Consider the following 24,069-nt stretch of genomic DNA (forward strand, 5'->3'; position numbering starts at 1 on the left):
AGAGTCCACTCACAAATTTCAATCTGTTTAATGTATTTCTTTATTTAAAAGCCTGTGTACATTTAACAGACTAGAGACCATCAATAGCAGGTCTGTGTGCAATTCCCAACCAGTGTCTAGCATGCAACCTCAATGAAGATTTGTTTACAGGAGTGGTGGGTAATAGAATCGTTTATGGATTTTATATAATTCTTTTGTATGTTAAAAGAGTAACTCTTAGGCAGGAATCTAGACCCAACATGGCGGCATTACCTGGCATAGCAGGCCTTTTGTTAAAGACTCCCTTCACCCTTGTACACACCCGCAGACTTACAGGCGTCAGAGTTCCGGCTGGGCAACCACACTCCCACATGACCTGCAGCTCACCTGCATTCCACAAGTTCGTAAACAGCAGTTTCGGTTAACAGTTTCCAAAGACCCCTTCCTCATGACCCTTACTCAACTCCTGCCCTAGTAGTTTCAACATCCCCCAGGCCCTGTTTGCACAACCAGCTTCCCTACTTCTCAGGCTGTAAGAAGCCCCTACCCTCCTCCCTCAGCCCGACTTCCTCAGCCCGCACCTTTGGACCGAGGAACCTCGCCCACGAGTCCTAATAAAGGCTATTCTCACTGCCATTTGCCTTGTGTCTTCGTTCCCAGTTCGGCTCCAGCCTCAGTTTACCTTTACATTTGGTGCCGAAACCCGGGAGGAGACCCCTCCCCCGGACCCCTGCCGGGTCGGGCAGGCTCTCCTCTCCCGGAGCCAGGACCTCCTTTCCGAGCCAGGAGCCGTTTCACTAAATCCAAGACTCAATTCGTTCACTGCTGGGTAAGTTTTCCCCCATCCTGTAGGCTCCCTCTGGGAAGTCCCTGTCCGAAACACGTGGCCACGTCAGGGGCTCCCTCCGGTCAACTGTGACCTTGGCACTGGGGACTAGGAGACGTCCAACCTCCCCGGAAGCCACTGTACCCCGCACTCCGCGTGGCAGTAGGAGGATGCTCCCATTGCCACCGGATTGCCCGCCTTAGGACCATGGGAACTGCCCAGTCCAAACCAAACCAAAAATCTGCTCTGAGGTGCCTCTTGGCAAATCTCCAGACTTTAAGTCTCAGCCAATACATAAAACAAAAGCGGCTCATTTTCTTCCGCACAGTAGCATGGCCACAGTATAAATTAGATAATCAGTCTCAGTGGCTTGCAGAAGGCACTCTAGACTTTAACATCCTCACAGTTCTGACCAACTTCTGCAAGAGACTAGGTAAATGGCACTAGATACCCTATGTTCAAGCCTTTTAGGACTTGCATTCTCACCCAGATCTCTGCGCTCAATGCTCGTTAACTCAGGTCCTACTCGCAAAGTCTCTTCCCTCAAGCAAGGAGAGGGATGATTCCTCCTCTTTTTCTGAGCCTCCTGACACCCTATCCTGGCCACCCCTTCGGTCTCCCACCCAACCTTCTCCTTACCCTGACCCGCCATTACCCCTGTCCTTGTCAGCACCTCCCCTCCCTTCTACCCCTCCTGTGCCCTCGCCAAACCCAACAGATTCTGTCTCCCCTACCTCCACCTTCTCCCCTTCCTCGCCTGTCTCAGCCCATGCTCAGTCCAGGACTGACCTCCTGTGTCCCTTGCAAGAGGTGGCAGGCGCCGAAGGAGTAGTCCGGGTCCATGTGCTGTTTTCGCTGGCAGACCTCTCTAAGATTGAAGAGCGTGTAGGCTCCTTTTCGGCCAATCCTACTTGTTATATCAAAGAGTTCAGGTATCTATGCCAGACATATGATCTCACCTGGCATGACCCCCATGTCATTATGACCTCAACCCTGTCCCCTAAGGAACAGGAGTGTATCCTAGCGGCAGCCAGGCAGCACGCTGACCAGGTTCATTTAACTGACCACAACATACCAGTCAGCACTGAGGCGGTGCCCTCAGCCGAGCCCAACTGGGACTACCAGGTTGGTAAGGGGGGCCACTGCTACCAGGACATGATGGTCCAGTGCCTTCTTGCTGGCATGCAGGCAGCCTCCAATAAGTCAGTCAATTTTAATAAGTTAAAGGAGGTAGTCCAAGGTGCAGATGAAAATCCAGCCGTTTTTCTTAACTGGCCGACTGAGGCACTTATTCAGTACACCTGCCTTGACCCTGCCTCCCCCGCAAGAGGAACCATCTTGACCTCATATTTCATTTCTCAGTCGGCCCCTGATATCCAAAAAAAAATTTTAAAAGGTGGAGGAAGGCCCTCAAACTCCCATCCAGGATTTAGTCAAACTGGCCTTCAAGGTCTACAACTCCAGGGAGGAAGCAGCTGAGGCCCAACGACGGGCTAGGCTAAAACAGAAGGTACAACTCCAAACCCAGGCCTTGGTAGCAGCCCCGAGGTCAGCCGGCTCCAGGAGCTCCCAGAAAAGAGGTACTACCTGAGCGCCACCTGGTGCCTGCTTCAAGTGCGGCAATGACGGCCACTGGGCCAGGCAGTGCCCTAACCCAAAGGAGCCAACCCGCCCGTGTCTGAACTGTCGGCAGATGGGCCACTGGAAGTCGGACTGCCCCAATCTGAGGATGGTCACTACATCTCCACGTGACGACCCTCCTCCAGGTACTGGAGGCGCCTTCCAACTCCTCCACACCGATGAAGATTGAAGAGGCCCAGACTCAGGAACCCCTCTTACTCTTGCCGAGCCCAGGGTTATGCTCGATGTAGCGGGTAAGTCCATATCTTTCCTCATGGATACGGAGGCTACCTACTCTGTTTTGCCTTCCTTTAGTGGCCCCAGCCACCCCTCCACTGTCATGGTCATGGGAATTGATGGCACTCCCTTCACCTACCGCCAGACTCCTCCTCTGTCTTGCCACTTGGATGGCTCCCTCTTCTCGCACTCATTTCTTATCATTCCTTCGTGCCCAGTCCCCTTGTTAGGATGAGATCTCCTAACCAAGCTAGGGGCCTCAGTTCATTTCCGGCCCAACCCCTCCCCACACCTCGCATTCCTCTTCCCCCTCCTCTCACCTGATGAACTCCGCCAGGCTGAACCCCCACTCCCGTTTCCAGTCCCCATTAACCCTGAGGTGTGGGACACCTCCACACTGACCATTGCCCAGCACCACACTCCTGTCCACATCCAGCTAAAAGACCCTTCTAAGTTTCCCTCTAGACCCCAGTTCCCTATCTCCCTTGAACACCGACAAGGACTAAAACCTATCATTACACACCTGCTCCAGCAGCACATTCTAGTTCCTGCCAACTCACCATGTAATACTCCTATTCTGCCTGTACGGAAAAGCTCTGGGGCCTATCACCTCATACAGGACCTACGCCTCATCAATGAGGCAGTAGTCCCTACCTTTCCAGTTGTTCCTAATCCATATACACTCCTCTTGCGTGTTCCCCCTGACACCTCTCATTTCACTGTCCTTGACCTGAAGGATGCCTTCTTTACCATCACTCTACACCCAGACTGCCACTTTCTGTTTGCCTTCACATGGGAGGACCCAGACACTCATGTTTCTTCCCAGCTGACCTGGACTGTCTTACCTCAAGGGTTCCGAGATAGCCCCAATTTTTTCGGACAGGCACTGGCACAGGACATCCTCCTCTGCCCTCTAACCCATAGCACCTTTCTACAATATGTAGATGATCTATTACTATGTAGTCCTTCCTGGGAGTGCTCCCTTGCAGACACTGCTACACTTTTAAATTTTCTAGGCAACCGAGGTTATCAGGTTACCCCGCTAAGGCTCAACTTTGCAGCCCTTCTGTCACCTACCTAGGCATACTCCTCACACCCACTACAAAAAGCCTCACAGCCGATAGAATAAGCCTCAATGAAACTCTCCAGCCACCTCAGGATGTGGAAGAGTTCTTGTCCTTCCTAGGACTGGTGGGCACAGTGAGTCTTATCCCATGGCCCGACTCAGGATCTTTAAGGCCTACATCAAGGTCGTAAGCAACCTCATCAGCCTGGCCTCTGACATCAGACAACAGGAGGAAGCCATCTCAGCTCTAGCCCAGGCAGCAAGCCCCAGGACAGCAGCAACCCTTTTTCCTGGCTAATCTTAGTCAGGGATGGGGCTCAAGTGGTACACATGGCCGAGGTACACAACATCTCTCATTGTTTCTTGTGTGCAGCCTTGAATAAGCCCCCACTGGTTGCAGTACCTTTACCTAGCCCTTTTTACTCCTCTAACCTAACCCCCTCCTTTCCCCTTCCTGGCCAAACACTACATCAATGAGTCAGGACTAGTAGAAACCAATCTCCTCACTCTAGAAAAGATTCGGGAAAGACTCCACCAGAAAAACCTCTGATCAAGGCCCTCACTTAGGTGGTGGCAGTCGTCTGTGGCCGGTTAAGTCCTACCCTTTCTAAGCCCCTTACTAATCATTGGCTTCTTGCTACTCATAGCTCCCTGTGTCCTCCGCTTCATCCAGGACTGCATGAAAGAAGTCTCCCAGGTCACTTTCAATCAGATGCTGCTCCACCCCTATACCCGAGTTCCGACCTCCGAAGAACCCCACGACGACCCATACCAGCAGGAAACAGCCAGATGAACACATCACCCCATTTTCTTATTAGAAAGAAGTCAGAATGTTAGGCAGGAATCTAGACCCAACATGGCAGTGTTACCCGGCATGGCAGGCCTTTTGTTAAATACTCTCTTCACCCTTGTACACACCCGCAGACTTACAGGCGTCAGAGTTCCGGCTGGGCAACCACACTCCCCTATGACCTGCAGCTCACCTGCATTCCACAAGTTCGTAAACAGCAGTTTCGGTTAACAGTTTCCAAAGACCCCTTCCTCATGACCCTTACTCAACTCCTGCCCTAGTAGTTTCAACATCCCCCAGGCCCTGTTTGCACAACCAGCTTCCCTACCTCTCAGACTATAAGAAGCCCCTACCCTCCTCCCTCAATGTGACTTCCTCGGCCTGCACCTTTGGACCGAGGAACCTCACCCGCGAGTCCTAATAAAGGCTATTCTCACTGCCATTTGCCTTGTGTCTTCGTTCCCAGTTCGGCTCCAGCCTCAGTTTACCTTTACAGTAACGAGCCATGAATTAAATGCTACTTGCTTTATTCATTTCATGTTCTGAAATTTTTATTTTGAATAAGACATTTACCATCTCCAAAACGCTATGTGAAAACTGTATATACATCTTTGACTTCCCCTTTCTTGGGAGATATCAATAGTAATTTAGCATGAGAAAGAGCTTTGATTTTACTTGTACTCTTTTGAAAAAAAAATTAAAACTTAAATTTGTTTTGAGTGTATGATTCAAAAATATGTATCAAATTATGTTTCTATATGCTACAAGGATAAACACTTATTAAATAAAATTGAAATTTCTAAAAGGGTGCATGTTTCCTCTTCAGCCATGGGTCTTCTGTGCATGTTTCAGATAATCAAATGAAAATTTGCATTGATTAAATTCTGAATTCCACTTAAAAATGTCCCTTCCTTTGTTCTTAGTTAAAATTCAAACTGTGAATCATTTGCATTTAAATACCCTTTTAGATTTGGTTCCTTACCAGTATCAATATCCATTTGGTTGATTGCTAAAAAGTAAAAATCTCAGCCACGTGCTGCATATGTTGCTTATAATCCTGCTTAATTGCTTTGAATCTGCAATTAAAAACTCAAAACAAAAATAAAAAGCCAAATCCAAAGAAATAAAAATCATAGCAAATGATATGCCCAATTTAGGAAGTAGCATACATTTTACTTTGAATGACTACTTGCTTTTCTTGAATAAGACACCTGCCTTATTCATATTGCATACGAACATTTTAAGAAATTTAGCCTACCAGATTTGTGAAGTTCACTATTTGATGACCATTTCTTGTCCATTCAAACTTTACTGGACCATTCACTACAAATGAAGGTCAGAGAAGGAAGTCAGTTTTTCATCAGAACAAACACAAATTAGATTTACTAGTTTTTCAGAAAATGGAGTTTTTTTTAAAAAAAGACTATTTTAAAATAGTACATTTATGTAGACTTTTTTTGTATGTGTATTTGATGCAGCCCCAATTATGTCTGTTCCAGTATTATCTCCTTCTGCTCCTTCTCCTCCCTGAAAGGAAAAGCAGGCATAGATCCAAACAGAAATATACGTATGACTTATTGAGAATCTATATTATAACCAAATGGCCATTAGGATATCTAGGTTCCATAATTTTTGCTACAAGGTAGTAATTGAAAGTTTAAATACTATTTCTATAAGAGGGACTTAATAAGCTTAAAAATAATCACTTAATGTATTGAGCATTTAAACAAAGCAAGACAATTAGTTTTAAATATGCTAAACACCATAACTACGTGTTCACCTAGTTTGATTATTAATATTTCCTAACTAGGAACTTATTAGGCTTTGTTTGTTTAACCTAGGAAGTTAAATACATGACTTTATTAGCTTCTCTGAGCTTTTCTTACATTACTGGAGTTAAGAGAATTCTTCCATTTGAGCTGGCTGTCCTCACTCTTTGGTCCTGTGCTCCTCCTCCCTTCCTCAAATTTCTTCCTTTCGGCCAGTAGCCTGATTTGTGGGTTTACTTCTTTTCTTTGGGAATCAGCTTCCACATTTTAGCTGAACTTCACTACTTTGTTCTGTCTGGGGTTTAAGTCAGGTTGATATGGCTTGAAAGTTATTCAATAATCTCTTAGGAAACCCTGATGTTAAGGTCAGAAAAACAAAACAAAACAAAACAAACTAGCTTTCTGACAGAGTGAAACAAGGAAACCTTGGAATCCAAAGAAACTTATTCTCTTGTGCTTTTTTTTCTTCCTAATTTAGTTTCCCTATATCCAAAAAGTCACCACTTCAATCTTCCCCACCTGGGGTCACTGAAATTTTATACTGAACACTTTATGTGGGCTCCATGTTACCTGAAGTATTTGCCTTTTCATGGAAGAAGCTTCTTGGTTTTTCCATCATTCAATTTAACCTTTGTGATTAAGGTTTATGTAATGTGAAGTTGGCTTAAGGAAAACATTATAAAATGCCTCGCTCTTACTCCCTGCTGCATTTATGTGAAAGAAATAACTGGACAAGGGTACTGCAAATATATCCAATATCATTTCTCATGGTTTTGTCCATAGCAACAATAACTCATGAGAATATAATCATACAGTTTATGACTAGGCAACCATTAAAGGAAGGATGTTTATTTATATTAAGGAAATGGAAATATGTTTTTGACATATTTTTAAGCTTAAAAGTTGAGAAAGCAGGCTAAAGTTAATTAAAAGTAGAGATTTTATACCAATAAGCTGATGATGGTCATGTTGGATGATGAAAGTTTAGACTTTATACAGTCCACCACTTATGCTCCCTATGTGGCTACAGTTGTCATTCTGCATACTGGGGTGGGGGTTGGGGAGTGAAACGATTGGTTTCAGGAGCCCTGTGTATGCCAAAACCCAGGTATATTCACGTCTGGCAGTCGGCCCTGCAGAACCACATATATGAAAAATGGACCTTCTGTAAAGGCCATTTCACATCCGCAAACACTGTATTTTCCATTTGTGTTTGGTTGAAAAAGATCTGAGTATAAGTGGACCTGTGCAGTTCAAACTGTGTTGTTTGAGGGTAAACTATATTTAGTTTTACATTCAAATTAACTACAATTTAATACAATTTAAAATTTCAGTTCTTCCGTTGCACTAGCCACATGTGAAGTGCTCAATAGTCACATATATCCAGTGGCTACTGTACTGCACAGCACAGGTAGAGAACATTTCCATTATTGCAGATAGTTCTGTGGGACTGCATTGTTTGAAATAATGTCTATTTCTTCTTTGCTGTTTTTGTTTATTCTCACTTTTTACAATGATTATAAATAACTTTTATAATCAAAATAACAATGAAATTATTTATACCCTGGGGGAAGCATCTTTGCTGTTAAAATGAAATTACACTGAAGGAAATCTACATCATGATTTTCTTTATCTAATAAGTATGTAACACAAGTGGTCCTCAATACTGATATTATTGAACTTTCTCTTTTGTAATGAAGAGCTTTTCTGAAATTTCATCCAGCTATCTAAAATATTTGGATTGTTCAGTTATTGAACAAATCCCTTACTGTAGAATTTCCTTGGGAATATCTATTCAACCAGATATGGAAAAGAACATTACTTATTTGGCAACTAATCTTTGGTTGTATTCCTCTTGTATTTCTGTGCATTGAGAAATGGTCAATGGGGTAGGGGAAATGGTAGTAGAAGTATGTTTTAAATATTTTAGGAGATTTGTCAAACATCAAATACTAATATCACAGGTTACAATATTGGAGGCCCAGGATGAGTCAGGCTGCTATCTATCTATCTATCTATCTATCTCTCTATCTATCTATTATTTCTTACTTATTTTGGCCTGCCCACTAGGAGTTTTGAATTTTTAAAAATTAATTTTGCTTATTTAAAATTCAGAAGATTTTTAACAATATGGATTTTGCTTCTCTTAAAAATCAGATCTGACAATACTGAATCGAGATTTTTGCAGGCCAGCTGAGTGTAATCTGAGAAGCAATGTCCCCATTCAGCTATAGCATGTGCTTTTGTGCTCTTCAAGGTGTTATAGCAATCACCATTTTCCACTCTCTCCTACAACCTAGCTTGCTGGTCCATTTATGTCATTGGCCCTAACCATGCAGGCATGTGAGTTTGAGTCTGTTCTCTATTTGAAGAGCAGTCACAGCACATATTCTGGTTAGAAATGGAATTTCCTGAGCAACTAAATGATTTGATACAAAAGAAATCAAGCATCAATAATCTTGTCCTATTTCAATTTGTATTAATCGATATTTCACCACCAATTCCACAAACTCCCAATCTCCTGTCAGTGTCATAATTGAGTTTATGGACATTCATCAGAGTGGTTTGTTGTTACTACAATACACAGGATATGCATGCACATTTAAGGATATTAATTAGACTGTGATGCACAAAAGTGTCATAAGCTAATTCCCACAGCTATCCTTGATAACATGATACACTATAAAGTGACTTTAATTTCAGTTTATCAGTTTCTCATCCAATTCTAAACTTTATTAAAGGACATTAATCATAGAGATCATTTACTCTTTTGAGATTGCTGACCAGATGTCTGTGGAACTATATGAATCTACTAAGACAAATACACATCTATAAAAGAGTGAGACAAATAGTTGTTTATGGCTGCTAATATGCTTCTGAAAGGCAATTTCAAAGAAATGTTTTGTGCAATCAATATCACTGAAATCAGTTGAATTTTCCAAAGCAATTGCTCTGAAAGACAACACTCATCTGTTTTGCTGGATATTTGATTTGTTTTTGTGGTTGTTGTTTAAATCCATTTCTACTCTTTCAATAATATACCTTATTGGTATATAGTTCATTCTTCACCAGTGTAGATATATTAAGAAGAATGGACCCCGTCACATAGAACACATATTTGGGCAAAGAGTACTTTCTTAAGGAAAAAAAAAAAATCTACAAAAAGACTTTCAGTGGAACTGTGTAGAACATGTTAGATATTTCCAGTTCTGTTTACCTTTGTTTCTAGGTATTTGAAAGGCCTGGACTGCTTTGTTTTATAAACAATTCCTATACTCCTGTGGGCATAATTCTATATTAACTGAAGATTAATCAGATTACACTGTAAAAATGCCTTACAGTTGCAATACTATTAGGGTGTGGAAAAACCCTGAAGGAATTGAAAATCCAATCCATTTGAGAGAAGCCTTTAATTAACATCTTGGAGAATATGTATTGCCTTTCTTTTTTTTAACAGATAAATATATATTTTTTCCTTTTAGAGTAGCAGAATCTGATTTTTAGTCTAATCATTTAGGGGTATATTTCAGAGAAATTCCAAGCACACTCTATTATTCTGAAATAATCATCCTTATTTCAGAAATGCCAATGCATAGAGGAAAAGTAATGTGTGCAAAGCCTCCAAACAGGATGGTTAAGTAAAGACTTAGGTTATCAGTATCAGGCTTTGGTTTTTTTAATGTAGGTAGCTCTACTGCCTCCTCTAAAAATGAACAAAGGAAAGAGAGACTGGCTGCAAACTTTTAGAAGGGATGGCTTCGAATAGTGTTCCTGGGAGGAATCCCGAGGAAACAGACGCTGCTGCTCTGCTGATCGTCTCCACCATCCTGTTTTGCTCCTACCCACTAATTCAGCCTGGGAGACTCTGGGCATCAGCGGAAGGCTTCACCACAAGGAGACAGGAGCGAGTATTCCAGAGGCATGCGCTCCTGGTGGCACGAGTGGCTTGGGTCAGGATGAAAGAGTGAAGGATCCAGAAGTCAGCTATCAGGAGAGAGAGAGATTGTGTTTTATTCGTGTCCCATAGCTTTCATATCCTATGTCTATCCTAGCTTTTGCCCTGAGCCAGAGCTCATAACACAGGTTCCCGGCTATCGAGTCTGAATCCGCACTACCCAACTTATAATCTGTCTGCAGACACCTGTTAGGGAAATTGCTGATCATGGGCAGCAGGATCTGAACTTGCTTTACCTTCTGGTTTGGAGCACGGGGACCGCCCGGCTAGAGGAGCACCAGCGCGCTGCGCCCCAGCCCTGGGCGAGGGAGCGGAGGATTTGTTCTCGGTGCAATCCTGCTGGCGCTTTTCCGGGGTTCTGCGCAGATCCAGCTCCCCATCTCTGCTCCTTACACACAAAAGAAAACAACTCTCGATTGGAAGTTGTGGAATTTTCTCAGCCCCTACGAGGCGCGGGGATTCTCCAGCCCCGGACCTCCTCCCGCCAGCCTGAGTTCTCCTGCGCTCGCCTGCCCTGCTCGGGACCTCAGCCACTCACCCGCAGCTGGGTCGGTTCACCCCGCCTTTGCCCTCGCCTTTCCCCGGGGCGGATTTGGTGAACTCGGCCTCAAGTCCAGGAGGTCTGTCTTCGCCGGGCCATCTCTCGCGGAACTGGGGGATAGAGAGCAAAGGGAGAAATTCGTGGAAGGAAAGGGAGGTAGGGGTGGTGCAAAAGCCCAGAGTATCAAACTTGGGGGTGGCACAGTAGGTGACAGCAGTAGCTGCAGGTGGTGGCTGGGGACCCGCGAGGGGGCGCCCCTCTGGGTAGGGTCTGGCTGCGCGGGCTTGCAAGCCCGGGAGGCGGCGGAGAGACCCTGGACACTGTTCCTGCTCGCTCGCCACCAAAACTTCTCCTCCAGCCCCCTCCCCTGCAGGACTATCGCCCGCAGCCTCTGCACCTGTTTTGTTGTCTTTAAGGGTGGGGTTTGCCCCGCTCCCCAAGCTCCCATCTCTGATCCTCCCACCCTCACCCGCCCACCCCGCGAGTGAGTGCGGTGCCCAGCCGCGCTTGGCCTGAGAGGTCGGCAGCAGACCCTGCAGCGCCAACCGCCCAGCCGCTCTGACTGCTCCGGCTGCCCGCCCGCGCGGCGCGGGCTGACCTGGACCCTAGGAGCGGACGGAACCGGCTTGCCTTTGGGGACCTTCCAGGGCCCTCTCCAGGTCGGCTGGCTTATCATCGGACAGACGGACTGCACACGTCTTGTTTCCGCGTCTCCGCAGAAACGCGAGGTCGGGGTCAGTAAGTGTAATTCCTAACTCTGATTCAGCTCCTGGGAACAAGAATATCCCTAGAGGAGAGCTCGGTTCCTATGAAGAGGGACATGAGGAAGTCCTTATGAGTGTATGGACTTTTTCCTCCTCCCTTAGGCGGGAGGTGGAGGTTTGGAGGATGTAATATCATCCCCATTTTCTACTTTCGCTAGATTTTCCCTTTTCTGTTGAAGATTATTTACTATTTCCTCGACCCTTCTTTGAGATAGGTCATTATCTTTCCAGAACAGTAAGTTGTTATTGTTCCTGCCTCTTTAAAAATCAAACACTTGTCTAAAGCAGAAGGTCCTATTGGATTCTCCAAAGCTGTTCAAGAGGAGACACATTCATTTAAGCGTCTGCTCATTTACCATCAGAAAGGCTCACCCAACTGGCAGGAGCTTTAGGTGATGGGGAAAGAGGCAAAACTAAAAGCTTTAAGACATTTTGCAATAGGTACACATCATTTAAAATTCAGTGACATGAAATGGAGATGCTGCTTCCAAAGAAAGGCTTCCCACACCCTTTGGTGAATATTTTCAACTTTCTACTGATTACTCAAACAATCATGTCATGTATGTAGCATTCTTGAAACTTCCCTTCTTCCCCCTCCCCCGCCCCCATTCCTAGAACTAATTAGTGTAGGCAAATGCAGTGCTTCTGATTTCTGAGATTGATTTTTGAGATATTTTTTCCCTGGGAAAAATGTTCTGGAAGATATTGTGCTTGATAAGATGTGCAGCTTTACTAAGGCCAACTGTGGCAATATTGTTGCAAAAAGCCCCCAAAGATTTAAATATCTCCTCAAAGCATGAACTGGTCTCTGACTCAAATAATTTGAAGTTCTTCGAATCTTGGGTGGTGGGATTTCAGGGGAAGCCCTGAAACTCTTTTCCTATTCTGCAAAGAAATGTTTCTATAACAAAGTTTCTAAGGATTCCCTTATTCAGGAAAATTGTACTGGTAAAATTCTCTTTAAATGTCTTAAATAATGTAAATATCTCATTTTGCCTTATTTCAAAGAAAGGTTATTCCCTTGTCTTCTTGCTGTTTCCTTTGTGTGCTTTTGATGGCAACTTCCCATGTGTACCATTTTCCTTTTCCACTTTTCCAGAAGTGCTGTCATGAAATGATGCATTTTCTGCTCTGGGTAATGCTTGACCTGGCTAAAGGCCAGTAACTTGCTTAAGCACAGCTAACACTGTGTATATTCCAATAGCTTGTAGATCAATAACCATTCCTACAAAGAAGTTGTGAATAAAAGGATTTCAAAATTTATAAAACTAGACTGAGAAGTAAAAGCAAAGCAAGTCATAAATCAAGTATACTCCTCCTCCTAGTATCCTTCCATCTCATTCTTCCCCTCAATTTAGTCAGGTATAACCTCCAAACTCCAGACTCCTGGAGTCTCTTTAATTCTGTAAATGGCTTGTCAGGATTGAGTAACCGTACTCTGAAACCAGTCTCTTTCTTAGTCTAGGGTAAATGGTGTGGCCTATCAAATATACAGTCCAAGATTTGAATGATTTGTTTCAAGTTACTCTAATTAGTAAGGAATGGAAGGCACATGCGAAGAGAGGCTGGGGCTCCTTGGAACATTCTATGTGAAATTTATACAGAGGGAGCTGGAATATGTCAATACAGCAAACACTTGAGTACATGGAAACTCCCATGCCTCTCCACATAGTAAGGCTCCTATGGAAGGGGGAGTGGTGATAGACAGAGAGACAGGGAACGAGGGGGAAAGAAAAGAAAAGCGAGAGAAATGGAGAAGGGGAGAGAGAGTTGGGGGAGCAGAAATCCTTGAAATAGAAAGTTTTCTTTATGGGGTATACTGACAATTTAAAATGTTATAATCAGAAATTAATTTAACAGAGTCTCAGGACAATTTTTTTTTGTATAAGCAGTTATTTGATTAAGAATAAGAAAATAAGCATATGGATGTTATGTCATAGGAAAGAACCCTACATAGGCAGTTGTCTTCAGTAAAGGAAAGGATCAAAATTATACTTTCCATTTTGCTGACATTGATTATTCAGTAAAATTGTGCTTTCCTTTAACTTTATGTTTGTTCTGTCATATTGCTGAGTATCTTTAATGTACTAGATAGTGTGTTAGGGATTAAGCAATGGAGGAAGAAGGTCCAGGTTCTGTCTTCAAAGAGATTGCTGTGGTGGGTAAACGAAGGAAAACAGTCACAATGTGGCATGTGGTACATGCAGCATTAGAAGTGAGCACAGGGGCTTGGGGTCACTGAAAGGCTTCCCAGTTTAAAACGGTGAGGGCAGAGAGGGATGAAAAAGGCTCAGGTGTTACTGGAATTGGAAGTAAGGCAGTATGACAGACGTGGACAGTATATATTGGGCTGTCAGGAGAGATGAGGCCAGAGGGATATGCAGGGATGAGTTCAAGAAAAGCCTCGAATGTCAGACTAAGGAGTTGGGATTTTCTTCTATAGGCCAGTGTTGTCAACCTGTGGGTGCAGATCCTTTGGTGGGAGAGCAAATTAATGAAAGCATATATGTATGTTATTATCAGATCATGCAAAACAGAATCTATTCAAGAATGTAAAAAAGGAAGAATTTAATGCAGACAGTTGATTAAACAAATGATAGAAGCCAAACAAGGGATGTTGAGACTACCTAGAGATTAGCGAGAGCAGGGAGTCATTACTGCCTCCAGCTGGATGGATATGAGGAAGAGGTAGTGTGACCAAGGCCCCCGGACCAGGGACATCCTCTGGAATCAGAATTACAATAGGTTTGTCCTATGAAAACCAGAGCTACAGAACTGCTGCAGAGGCACTGCCCAGAGCAGAGAGGGAGGAAGAAGAATATAGTGGCTTCTGCCTTCCTCCTGCCTGCCAGTGCCTCCCACTGACCAAACCCAGCCAGAATACCAAGGACTTGGAGCCCGAAAATGTAGTCTGCAGGAGTCAGCCCTCCTGTGGTACAGAGCAGAACAGAACAGAGGAAGGGTAAGGGAAGGAGCTGGGGGGAACACAGGTCCAGCCAGGCATTATCTATGGGCTTAATAAATATATGACTCTCCTACCAATGGCATTAGATGCTATTAATTACAAACACATTCATTGAAAGGTTCATAAAAACAAATTCATAAAAGAAGCTCTGAATAAACAGTGGCAGCCTTCTGTGATTATGAATACATTTGAAAGGTGCTACCACTAGGGTGTTGGGCTCTGAATGCTTTAACAGAGTGAAAAAATGAAACTTATATTAGAAAACAATACATTATATTGTTTCAAACAATCTGGAGACATTGAGGAAAACAATATGATCACATTTGAATTTCAGAGGAAAAAAAAAACATTTTAATGAGTAGGTATCGTCCAGTAAAATGTGAGAGCCTTGGAATAGAGGTACTATCCTCTTGTCTTCACCTGGCAAAAACTCTACTTCAAGGCAGGTTTTTAAATGCATGATGAATGCAGGTTTGAAGAAGTATAGGCACCAGGATAGTAAAGCCACCCTGGCATTGAGTGGACGCGCGATTATTTCTGTTAGGTGAAAGAATGAATTAATAAATAAAAGCAAAAGAGGATGGGCGGTAAGTTAGAAGATGATTAGAGTAATTATAATAAGAGATTAAGAAGAATAAAACCAATGTTGTAGAAATGATGAGAAAATAACAGGCGGAAGAGATATGTAACATACTAGTCTGTGGGTTCTCTTAAATGTGGGGGCTAACAGAGATTTCGAGAAAGCATGAAATGCTATATGTTAGTTCAGAAGTTTATTTAAGATCATTCAAAAAAGCAACTATTCCAACCCAAGGGTCCTTAGACCACTGAGTGGATTAAATAAAACAAAACAAAACAAAAACCTGTGGTATGTAATACACCATGGAATACTACTCAGCCATAAAAAAGAATAATACGATGTCTTTTGCAGCAAGTTGGATGGAGCTGGAGACTGTTATTCTAAGTGAAGTAACTAAGATGGAAAATCAAATACCATAGGTTCTCATTCATAAGTAGGAGCTAATCTGTGGGTACGCAAAAGCTTACAGAGTAGAATAATGGACTTTGGAGACTAAAATCTGATTTTACTGCTATACAATTCATCCATGCAACCAAAAAACATTTGTACCCCAAAAGCTATTGAAATTAAATTTTTAAAAGGTAGCTCTTCTACACATTTTAATACTATTTTTAATACTAAATCCTGCACCAGGAACCGAATCTGCTTGATTCATCTCAGATAATTCATAGTCCCAAGGTTCAGGTACCAGACAAATAGTTTTAATATGTTCCCCTTTCTTACACAATTTGTTGCTGTATATTTATAAATTTGAAACAGTCAAGATATTGAAAGAAACTTTACTTTTTTATCTACCTGAAAATTAATTCAATGAATTTATAGTGGTTATAAAATTCATAAAGTTTATAATATTCATCCCACTTAAAATGAAATTAATCTATTTGGTAGCATTCACTTTGAAATTGTGTCTATACTATAGGTATTATACTTTATCATCATAGCATATATTTCAGAGACCTGATTTAATTGATCTAATTTGACAATAGACTTATTAAAAGGTCTGTTTCATTCAAATGTTTTGCTACGCACAATTTTAGAGAGTAGAGGATATTTTTATCCCCAATCATGATTAAACCAGTCCATTTGTGAAATTTATTTGCTTCACCTTTGTGTTTTCCTCGTTCCATTCGTTTTGTTGTTGTTGTTGTTGTTGTTTTTCTTTTTAGGTTGTAGACTCTTGTGCTGGTTGCAGGCCAAGTGGAACTGTACTGAAAATGGGTCCAATAGGTACAGAGGCTGATGAGAACCAGACAGTGGAAGAAATGAAGGTGGAACAATATGGGCCACAAACCACTCCTAGAGGTGAACTGGTCCCTGATCCTGAGCCAGAGCTTATAGATAGTACCAAGCTGATTGAGGTACAAGTTGTCCTCATATTGGCCTATTGCTCCATCATCTTGCTTGGGGTAATTGGCAACTCCTTGGTGATCCACGTGGTGATCAAATTCAAGAGCATGCGCACAGTAACCAACTTTTTCATCGCCAATCTGGCTGTGGCAGATCTTTTGGTGAATACTCTGTGTCTACCATTCACTCTTACCTATACCTTAATGGGGGAGTGGAAAATGGGTCCTGTCCTGTGCCACCTGGTGCCCTATGCCCAGGGCCTGGCAGTACAAGTATCCACAATCACCTTGACGGTAATTGCCCTGGACCGGCACAGGTGCATCGTCTACCACCTGGAGAGCAAGATCTCCAAGCGTATCAGCTTCCTGATTATTGGCTTGGCCTGGGGCATCAGTGCCCTTCTAGCAAGTCCCCTGGCCATCTTCCGGGAGTATTCACTGATTGAGATCATTCCGGATTTTGAGATTGTGGCCTGTACTGAAAAATGGCCTGGCGAGGAGAAGAGCATCTATGGCACTGTCTACAGTCTTTCTTCCTTGTTGATCCTGTATGTTTTGCCTCTGGGCATCATATCATTTTCCTATACTCGCATTTGGAGTAAATTGAAGAGCCATGTCAGTCCTGGAGCTGCAAATGACCACTACCATCAGCGAAGGCAAAAAACCACCAAAATGCTGGTGTGCGTGGTGGTGGTGTTTGCGGTCAGCTGGCTGCCTCTCCATGCCTTCCAGCTTGCTGTTGACATTGACAGCCATGTCCTGGACCTGAAGGAGTACAAACTCATCTTCACAGTGTTCCACATCATCGCCATGTGCTCCACTTTTGCCAATCCCCTTCTCTATGGCTGGATGAACAGCAACTATAGAAAGGCTTTCCTCTCTGCCTTCCGCTGTGAGCAGCGGTTGGATGCCATTCACTCTGAGGTGTCCGTGACATTCAAGGCTAAAAAGAACCTGGAGGTCAGAAAAAATAGTGGCCCCAATGACTCTTTCACAGAGGCTACCAATGTCTAAGGAAGCTAGGGTGTGAAAATGTATGAATGAATTCTGACCAGAGCTATAAATCTGGTTGATGGCGGCTCACAAGTGATAATTGATTTCCCATTTTAAGGAAGAAGAGGATCTAAATGGAAGCATCTGCTGTTTAGTTCCTGGAAAACTGGCTGGGAAGAGCCTGTGTGAAAATACTTGAATTCAAAGATAAGGCAGCAAAATGGTTTACTTAACAGTTGGTTGGGTAGTAGGTTGAATTAGGAGTAAAAGCAGAGAGAGGTACTTTTGACTATTTTCCTGGAGTGAAGTAAACTTGAACAAGGAATTGGTATTATCGGCATTGCAAAGAGACAGTGGGTAAATAAGTTGATTTTCAAATCTCATTAGGACCTGGATTGGGGAGCTGTGTAGTTCACTGTTCCCTGCTTGGCTGATGAAAACACCGCTGAACAGAAATTTCTCCAGGGAGCCACAGGCTCTCTTTCATCACGTTTTGATTTTTTTGTTGTTGTTGTTAATTCTCTAGACAAAATCCATCAGGGAATGCTGCAGGAAAAGATCGACAGCTATATGAATGGCTTCAAGGAACTAAACTGAAACTTGCTATATAATTAATATTTTGGCAGATGATAGGGGAACTCCTCAACACTCATTGAGCCAATTGTTCTTAAAACCAGTTGCACGTTTGGTGAAAGTTTCTTCGACTCTGAATCAAAAGATGAAATTCTCAGAATTGCAGGAAATGCAAACCATCATTTAATTTCTAATTTCAAGTTACATCTGCTTTATGGAGATATTTAGATAACAAGCATACAACTTAATAGTTTTGTTGTTATACCTTTTTGAACATGTATGATTTATGTTATTATTTCTATTAGAGCTAAGTTTGTCTACACTAAAATTTAAATCAGAATAAAGAATAATTTTTGTGGCATGCGGTAACATTTCTCAGTATTTATAAGCAATTTTTGCACAGGTACATAGCTCTCATGTATTTAAAGAACATTGTAGTGTTATTTTCTTTGAAATTCATCCTCCGTGGACCCATTCATACTAAATAAAACAATGTAATTACATTAAAATGGACACGTCTGGTAAGAGGTAAACATTGGATTCCCTTCATCTTGCAAATGTTGTATTTCAACCAATTTCACATAAGTTATTTATCTTCTTTTCAAAATAATTAGCTATATTTTTATATAACATGAATATACACATAATAAAATTGTTCCTGTAAATTGTAGAACATAGATGCTACAGTATTTTTATTTAATTATTTTATGAATGAAATTGTTATTTCAATAGTACCCAACCAAAGATGCTTAAAAGCCTTCTATGTTCATAAAAAATAACAACTGAGATGTTAAAGTAGTCATACGTCTTTAGATGGTTTTAAGTTTCATTACAGTCGTATTTTTGTAAATATGACAGAATTTGTGAATATATTTTTTAAAGCAAAATCCTCAACTTGCATATTATATATAGTTACGACATTAATTTTATGAACTGGAGAGCTTCACTTTATGGATATATTTAAAATTCATACTATAGCTCCTATTAAATTCCTTCCATGATAGATATAAAAGACTGGTTTTTAAGTGCACTGCACTTCTGGAATACTGAAAAAGAATGAAAACAACATGTAGATTAGGTGGAATTCTTTAAGAAGTGAACAAAAGGTAATGTATATCTGTAATATATAATCAAATGATTCATTTTTCTGTTAGACTCAGCAAATTGTTCAAAAATAACTTTTTGTCTTTTAAGTAGCAGTTACTTTGCCTAAGATGCTAATAGGAAACTATGGTTAAAGATGTACCCTCCCCCTTGGTGAATTATTACACTGTAAGAAATGTATATGCTACTGTGTTACATGTTGTATTAGTAAATTATTAGAATCTGATTAGTGATTTAATTAACACATATCCAATTCATTATGTCAATTCATTAATAAAATACTTTTTATGTAGTGGCTTTATGTTGAAATTTAAAAGTTGGGAAAATTAGAGAAATTGTGTGGAATTTTATATCAGAGTACTTGTCTAAGATAAGACTGTAAGACTAATGCAACTAAAAAAGAAAAATAAAGGCGGCTGTTCCACAGTTAGTCAACCTCTCTTTCCATTCTGTACCTGAACCTGAGTCAATGGATCCACTCCCATGACTACAATTACAATACATAATATGAGGATATGTGGGTCTTCATTTTTCAGACAAGACGTTTCTTCTTAACTTCAAATCTGTATCTTTACCGGCAAACAGACCATGGGTGTCTCACCAGCAAATCAAATCCAACATGTCTCAATCAGAACCTGTCATTTCAATGCACACCTCATCCCTACTCACCTCCACATTGTCCTCCTGTATTCCCTGTCTCATTCATGACACTACTATGTACCTATTTCTCAAAAGCCTTACATTTTGGAATCACCCTTTACAAGTCTCTTTATCACATGTATCTAAATAATTCCCACACCTTGTTTTAATTCCTACATATTTCTTTAATCAACTTACTTTCTTCCATTCCCTTGGTCCAAGTTATTGTCTCCCCAGACTGCTATTATGTTTCATCTGGTTTAATATAGGTGCTTCCTAATTGATCTCTATATCTTGTTTTCTTCCCATCCAATCCAACTTTAACCCATTAGCCATAGTGATTTTTCAAAAACTCGGATTATATCAAATCACTCTTCTGATGAAAACACTTTAACATCTCCTCATAATTCTTATGATAAACTCAGAATCTCTTTACGACATGGAAGGTTGTTTAGAACCTGACTGTGCCTGGGTTTTTTATCTTATATACTTTTTATCCACTAATATTTGCTGCCAGATTTTAAGCATCATGAGGGCCAGGACAGGGACTGTCTTAACCATTGCAGTTATCACAGGTACTTGCAATTGTTGACACCAAGTTAGTCGTCAATAAATATCCCTCAAGGAAATTGAGTTTATGAAGTGAAGTATATTTATTAAAGCCAAGACTTGAAAATAGATCTGCAAGGTTGTAAACCGTAAATGTTTCCCATTTTAGTATATGTCTTCTAGGAAAAGAAGGTTTTAGCTACACAAGAGTCCAGGGAAGATGCATATTTGTTCAGAATCAGTTTGGTTTTCTTTTGTTTTTTGAAGGCCATTAAACATAGACATATGCAAAAGTATAAAGGGCTGTATACATAGATTTCATCCATGGCTCACTCAAAATTAGCTAGAACTTTGTCACCAGGAAAGAATGGAGGAGCAGTCATGATTTAGATAGCTAGAGAAGCCATTGCAGATATTTCTAGCAGAAAGTTATTTAATTGAAGAAATTAAAATCTTATAAAACCACTAGGAGAGCTATGGAATTTAAAATTAGGAAAAGTATCCACTAGTATTGAAGAAACCAGGAAGTGCAAAATTACAAGAAACTGCTATTAATGTGAACAGTGCGAAAGTGGATGATGCATAGGAAAAGTGCAGATTCATCTGTAAAATCTTATTGCCTCCTGCTAAGCCCACACACCTGCCCATCTCTACTGTAGATCCACTAATGCCTTTGGCTTCTCTTCTGTTTTCCAAAATTTATACAACTCTAACTTTACTGGCATGGATCTAGGGAAATGTTCTTAGGTTTCAAATCCATAAGATACAGGGGAGAGCATGGAGGGGAGGATATGGCACTCAGTTGCTATCAGACAGTCTGGCAATCTTGGGGTGTAATTTCTAGTTTCAACCTCATCCTCTCCTTAGTACCTGCTTAAGTTCTCCAAGAGTTACAGTGATGCAAATTGACTATATCTTTTCCTTTTCTCTTAACAAGGCTCCTGTGTCAAAAATACTCTTTAAAACTGCCCCACTTGTACAGGTAGACTGAGGAGTAAAGTATAAATAAAGGCCATTTTTCCTACAATGGGCTGATTAGAATGGAGGAAGAAAGGATAAATCCTATATAATTATACCAATACTGGAACAATGATATCAAAACTACAGAAGAACCTAAATTCTGGATTAGCTTCCTAGGATGAGCAAAAGGAAATAATAATAATGTCTCAGGGAGAGAAGAGTCTTCAAAATTTTGAAATGATAAGAGATGAAATATTAATATATATGGCAGCAAAAGACAAAAATGTTATTTTTTCTTAACAAAACAAAAAAAAATTAAAGAAACAACACAAAGATAGTAGAGAATGCAAACAACTCAATGATTTTATCCCATGACATTAAACATAGGTAAGAATTTTGTTAAGGAGTTTCTAAGGACTGATTTGAGGATTTATAAAGATAACTGTCTGTTAGACCATTGACATTTTTCTGCCTTAGTACACTTGAAAGATGTCCACAGACTCCACAAGTTCTCATAGATATGGAAGAGGTTATAAAAAGAATAGTCTGCAGGTTATAACAATTCACATTCATGTTATCTGTAACTCCAGCTAGATTGTGTAATTGAATGGAAGTAAGTGAAAATGGCTAACCCCAAATCTCTCCTTTATAAACAAATAACTGGCAATTTTAAACACTTCAACAAATTACTTGCAAAACACCACATGGCTGATCATGACAAAGGACTAAGTTATAAGAGTAAAATTAAAAAGCTCTATATCTTCACAATAAATGAAGGAAAACAATAACAAGTCAATAATTATTTTTAAATTAATTTTGCCCTTGTCATAGAAAATTAACTAACTATAAAAAAGAAAGTCCATATGTATATACATACTTACATTTAATGACAAATGTATGTCCTTGATGTACACTATCATCTAATATCACATATTATCTGTGTATAGAACATCTAACTATCTAAAAGTGGTGACTAGCCTTTTTCCAAATGACCTATTTATTTCCACCATTGTCCCTACAGGAGTAACTACCACTGGGCTGTGGATAGAGTAGGGTGAAGAGGAAAGGAGAATGCACTCTGGAATGTGAACGCAATAATTTGTATACACGCAGTTTGAAAAAGCTCCTTGGTGAGTGTAGCCTAGTTTCCCAAAGATGACAGATATCAAACTGGTGCTTATCATTTTGAACACCGACACATTTTTAAATGATTAGTACCCATTAGGATACACAACTACAATCTGCCTCCAACGACTTGTGAATTTTTGGAGGGCGCCTATTGTGCAATCATTTCTGTTCTCTGGTTTAAGCAAATCAGAACTTGTTTCCAGAATGCAACTGAGAAGGCAGAAGCAAAAGACTTCGAGGGACATACTTAATGTTAGCACTACTGCATGCATTGTGCGTAAGTTGAAGCCAAATACCATCAGTCTAAATACATCTACAATAATATCTGGATCCCATCAGACGTAACCATATTGAGGGATGTAACAACAGGATCTAGGGGAACATAGATAATGTAATTTTATGTTCACTGAAGTGGTAATAAAGGTTTGACCCTGAAGGATTGTTTCTGCCTTTTTATTCCAGGAAAAATAATTTACTGAAAATAAGAACTTCCTACTTACTTACAAAGATAATCCCATCTAAACAGTTGCCTCAATAGTTTTCTGACAGATATGGTTTGTCTCCAAGATACGGATTTTATATTTACTTTCTGAGATTTAGCTTAAAAGTCTAAAATTAGATGGAGGCATTCCTTACCTACAAGGACCCTCATGAGAATTGCTTGTAATTGTCATTATATCCCAAGACAGCACAAAGCAGTTTATTATAGTCATGAGTACTAGAATGTTTTTTAAAGAACAGGCCCCCCAACAGATAATTTCTTAGTGGATATAATTAGGAAATATGAATGAAATTTTGGAACTGTCAATATTGTGATGTGGTGCTAATCTTATTCAAAACACGGTTGAACATACACCTTGAGTAGTTTTGCTACTAGTGATAATCATTTGTCCTGATATAGTCACCATCTGCTGTGGTTTGTATATTTCCTTCAAAATTCAGGTGATGAAACTTAATGGCCAATGTAATGGTATTAAGAGGTAGGGCTTTTAAGACGTGACTAAATTATGAAGGCTCCTTCCATCGTGAATGATGTTAAATCCCTTATAAAAGGGGCTTCATGCAAATTTGGCTGTCTTGCCTTTCCACCTTTCACCATATAAAAACACAGTGATATCCCTTCCGGAGGTTGCAGCAATTAGGCGCCATCTTGGAAGCAGAGGATAGTCTTCAACAGGCAACCAAACCTACCGGCATCCTGATCTTGGACTTCCTAATCTCCAGAACGGTAAGAAATGAATTTTACAAGTTATCCAGTCTCAGGTATTTTGTTATAACATTGAATACATTTTATCCACCAACACATTCTTAAAGATAGTTGCATGATGGTGCAACAGAATTATGTCATCCTCGCAGAAAATACATGGCTTTAAACAAATTAACATCATCATGCACAGAAAGCAAGTGGGTGAATCTGCTTTAGGCAAGGCTCAAAGCTGAAGCTAGAAAATCCAAAGCAACAGCCAAATCCAAGATAACAGACTCTTAAAGGGGACATGGAACTAAGTGTCAGCACCTGGGCAGGAACTGGCTCAAATCAGGACCAGATGAGGGGAGAGAGAAAAGGCTGCACCAGTGTGGATATGCAATGCTGAGGGAAAGGTCCTGGGCCAAGGTGGGAAAAATCTTTGATATGCCTCTTCTTCTGTGAACTGAGTAAGCTTATGACACCAACACTATTTTTG

The 24,069-nt window shown here is 41.0% G+C and overlaps 2 protein-coding genes across 3 annotated transcripts; one reads left to right on the forward strand and one right to left on the reverse strand.

Annotated features, from left to right (window-relative positions):
- Positions 1 to 8,542: 8,542 nt before the first annotated feature.
- LOC140712132 (uncharacterized) lies at positions 8,543 to 14,268 on the reverse strand. The gene is made up of 5 exons (XM_073017852.1): positions 14,206 to 14,268; positions 11,473 to 11,589; positions 10,781 to 11,388; positions 10,479 to 10,630; positions 8,543 to 10,271 (listed from the first exon to the last, which is right to left on the reverse strand). Exons 1-5 carry the CDS (start codon positions 14,266 to 14,268, stop codon positions 10,138 to 10,140), a joined length of 1,074 nt encoding a protein of 357 aa, XP_072873953.1. The 3' UTR covers positions 8,543 to 10,137.
- On the forward strand, positions 11,089 to 19,800 carry NPY2R (neuropeptide Y receptor Y2). 2 transcript variants are annotated; one of them, XM_008000064.3, is made up of 2 exons: positions 11,089 to 11,521; positions 16,259 to 19,800. In XM_008000064.3, exon 2 carries the CDS (start codon positions 16,307 to 16,309, stop codon positions 17,450 to 17,452), a length of 1,146 nt encoding a protein of 381 aa, XP_007998255.1. In that variant the 5' UTR covers positions 11,089 to 11,521; positions 16,259 to 16,306; the 3' UTR covers positions 17,453 to 19,800. The 2 variants fall into 2 exon arrangements, with proteins under 2 accessions (XP_007998255.1, XP_072873787.1); XM_073017686.1 differs by having other exon boundaries at positions 11,089 to 11,517.
- The last annotated feature ends 4,269 nt before the right edge of the window (positions 19,801 to 24,069 follow it).

The sequence above is a fragment of the Chlorocebus sabaeus genome, chromosome 7 (genome assembly GCF_047675955.1).
Source record: "Chlorocebus sabaeus isolate Y175 chromosome 7, mChlSab1.0.hap1, whole genome shotgun sequence".
Lineage (NCBI taxonomy): Eukaryota > Metazoa > Chordata > Mammalia > Primates > Cercopithecidae > Chlorocebus > Chlorocebus sabaeus.

What these genes read in the sequence shown, in the direction of transcription:
- LOC140712132 (XM_073017852.1), bottom strand. Translation starts at nt 14,268, where the DNA reads ATGTCCCTGGTCCGGGGGCCTTGGTCACACTACCTCTTCCTCATATCC. An exon ending in TATCCATCCAGCTGGAGGCA is followed by an intron (nt 11,590 to 14,205) that starts GTAATGACTCCC and finishes CCCTCTTCATAG; the next exon opens with GAACCGAGCTCTCCTCTAGG. An exon ending in GTGAACCGACCCAGCTGCGG is followed by an intron (nt 10,631 to 10,780) that starts GTGAGTGGCTGA and finishes TTTGTGTGTAAG; the next exon opens with GAGCAGAGATGGGGAGCTGG.
- NPY2R (XM_008000064.3), top strand. Translation starts at nt 16,307, where the DNA reads ATGGGTCCAATAGGTACAGAGGCTGATGAGAACCAGACAGTGGAAGAA.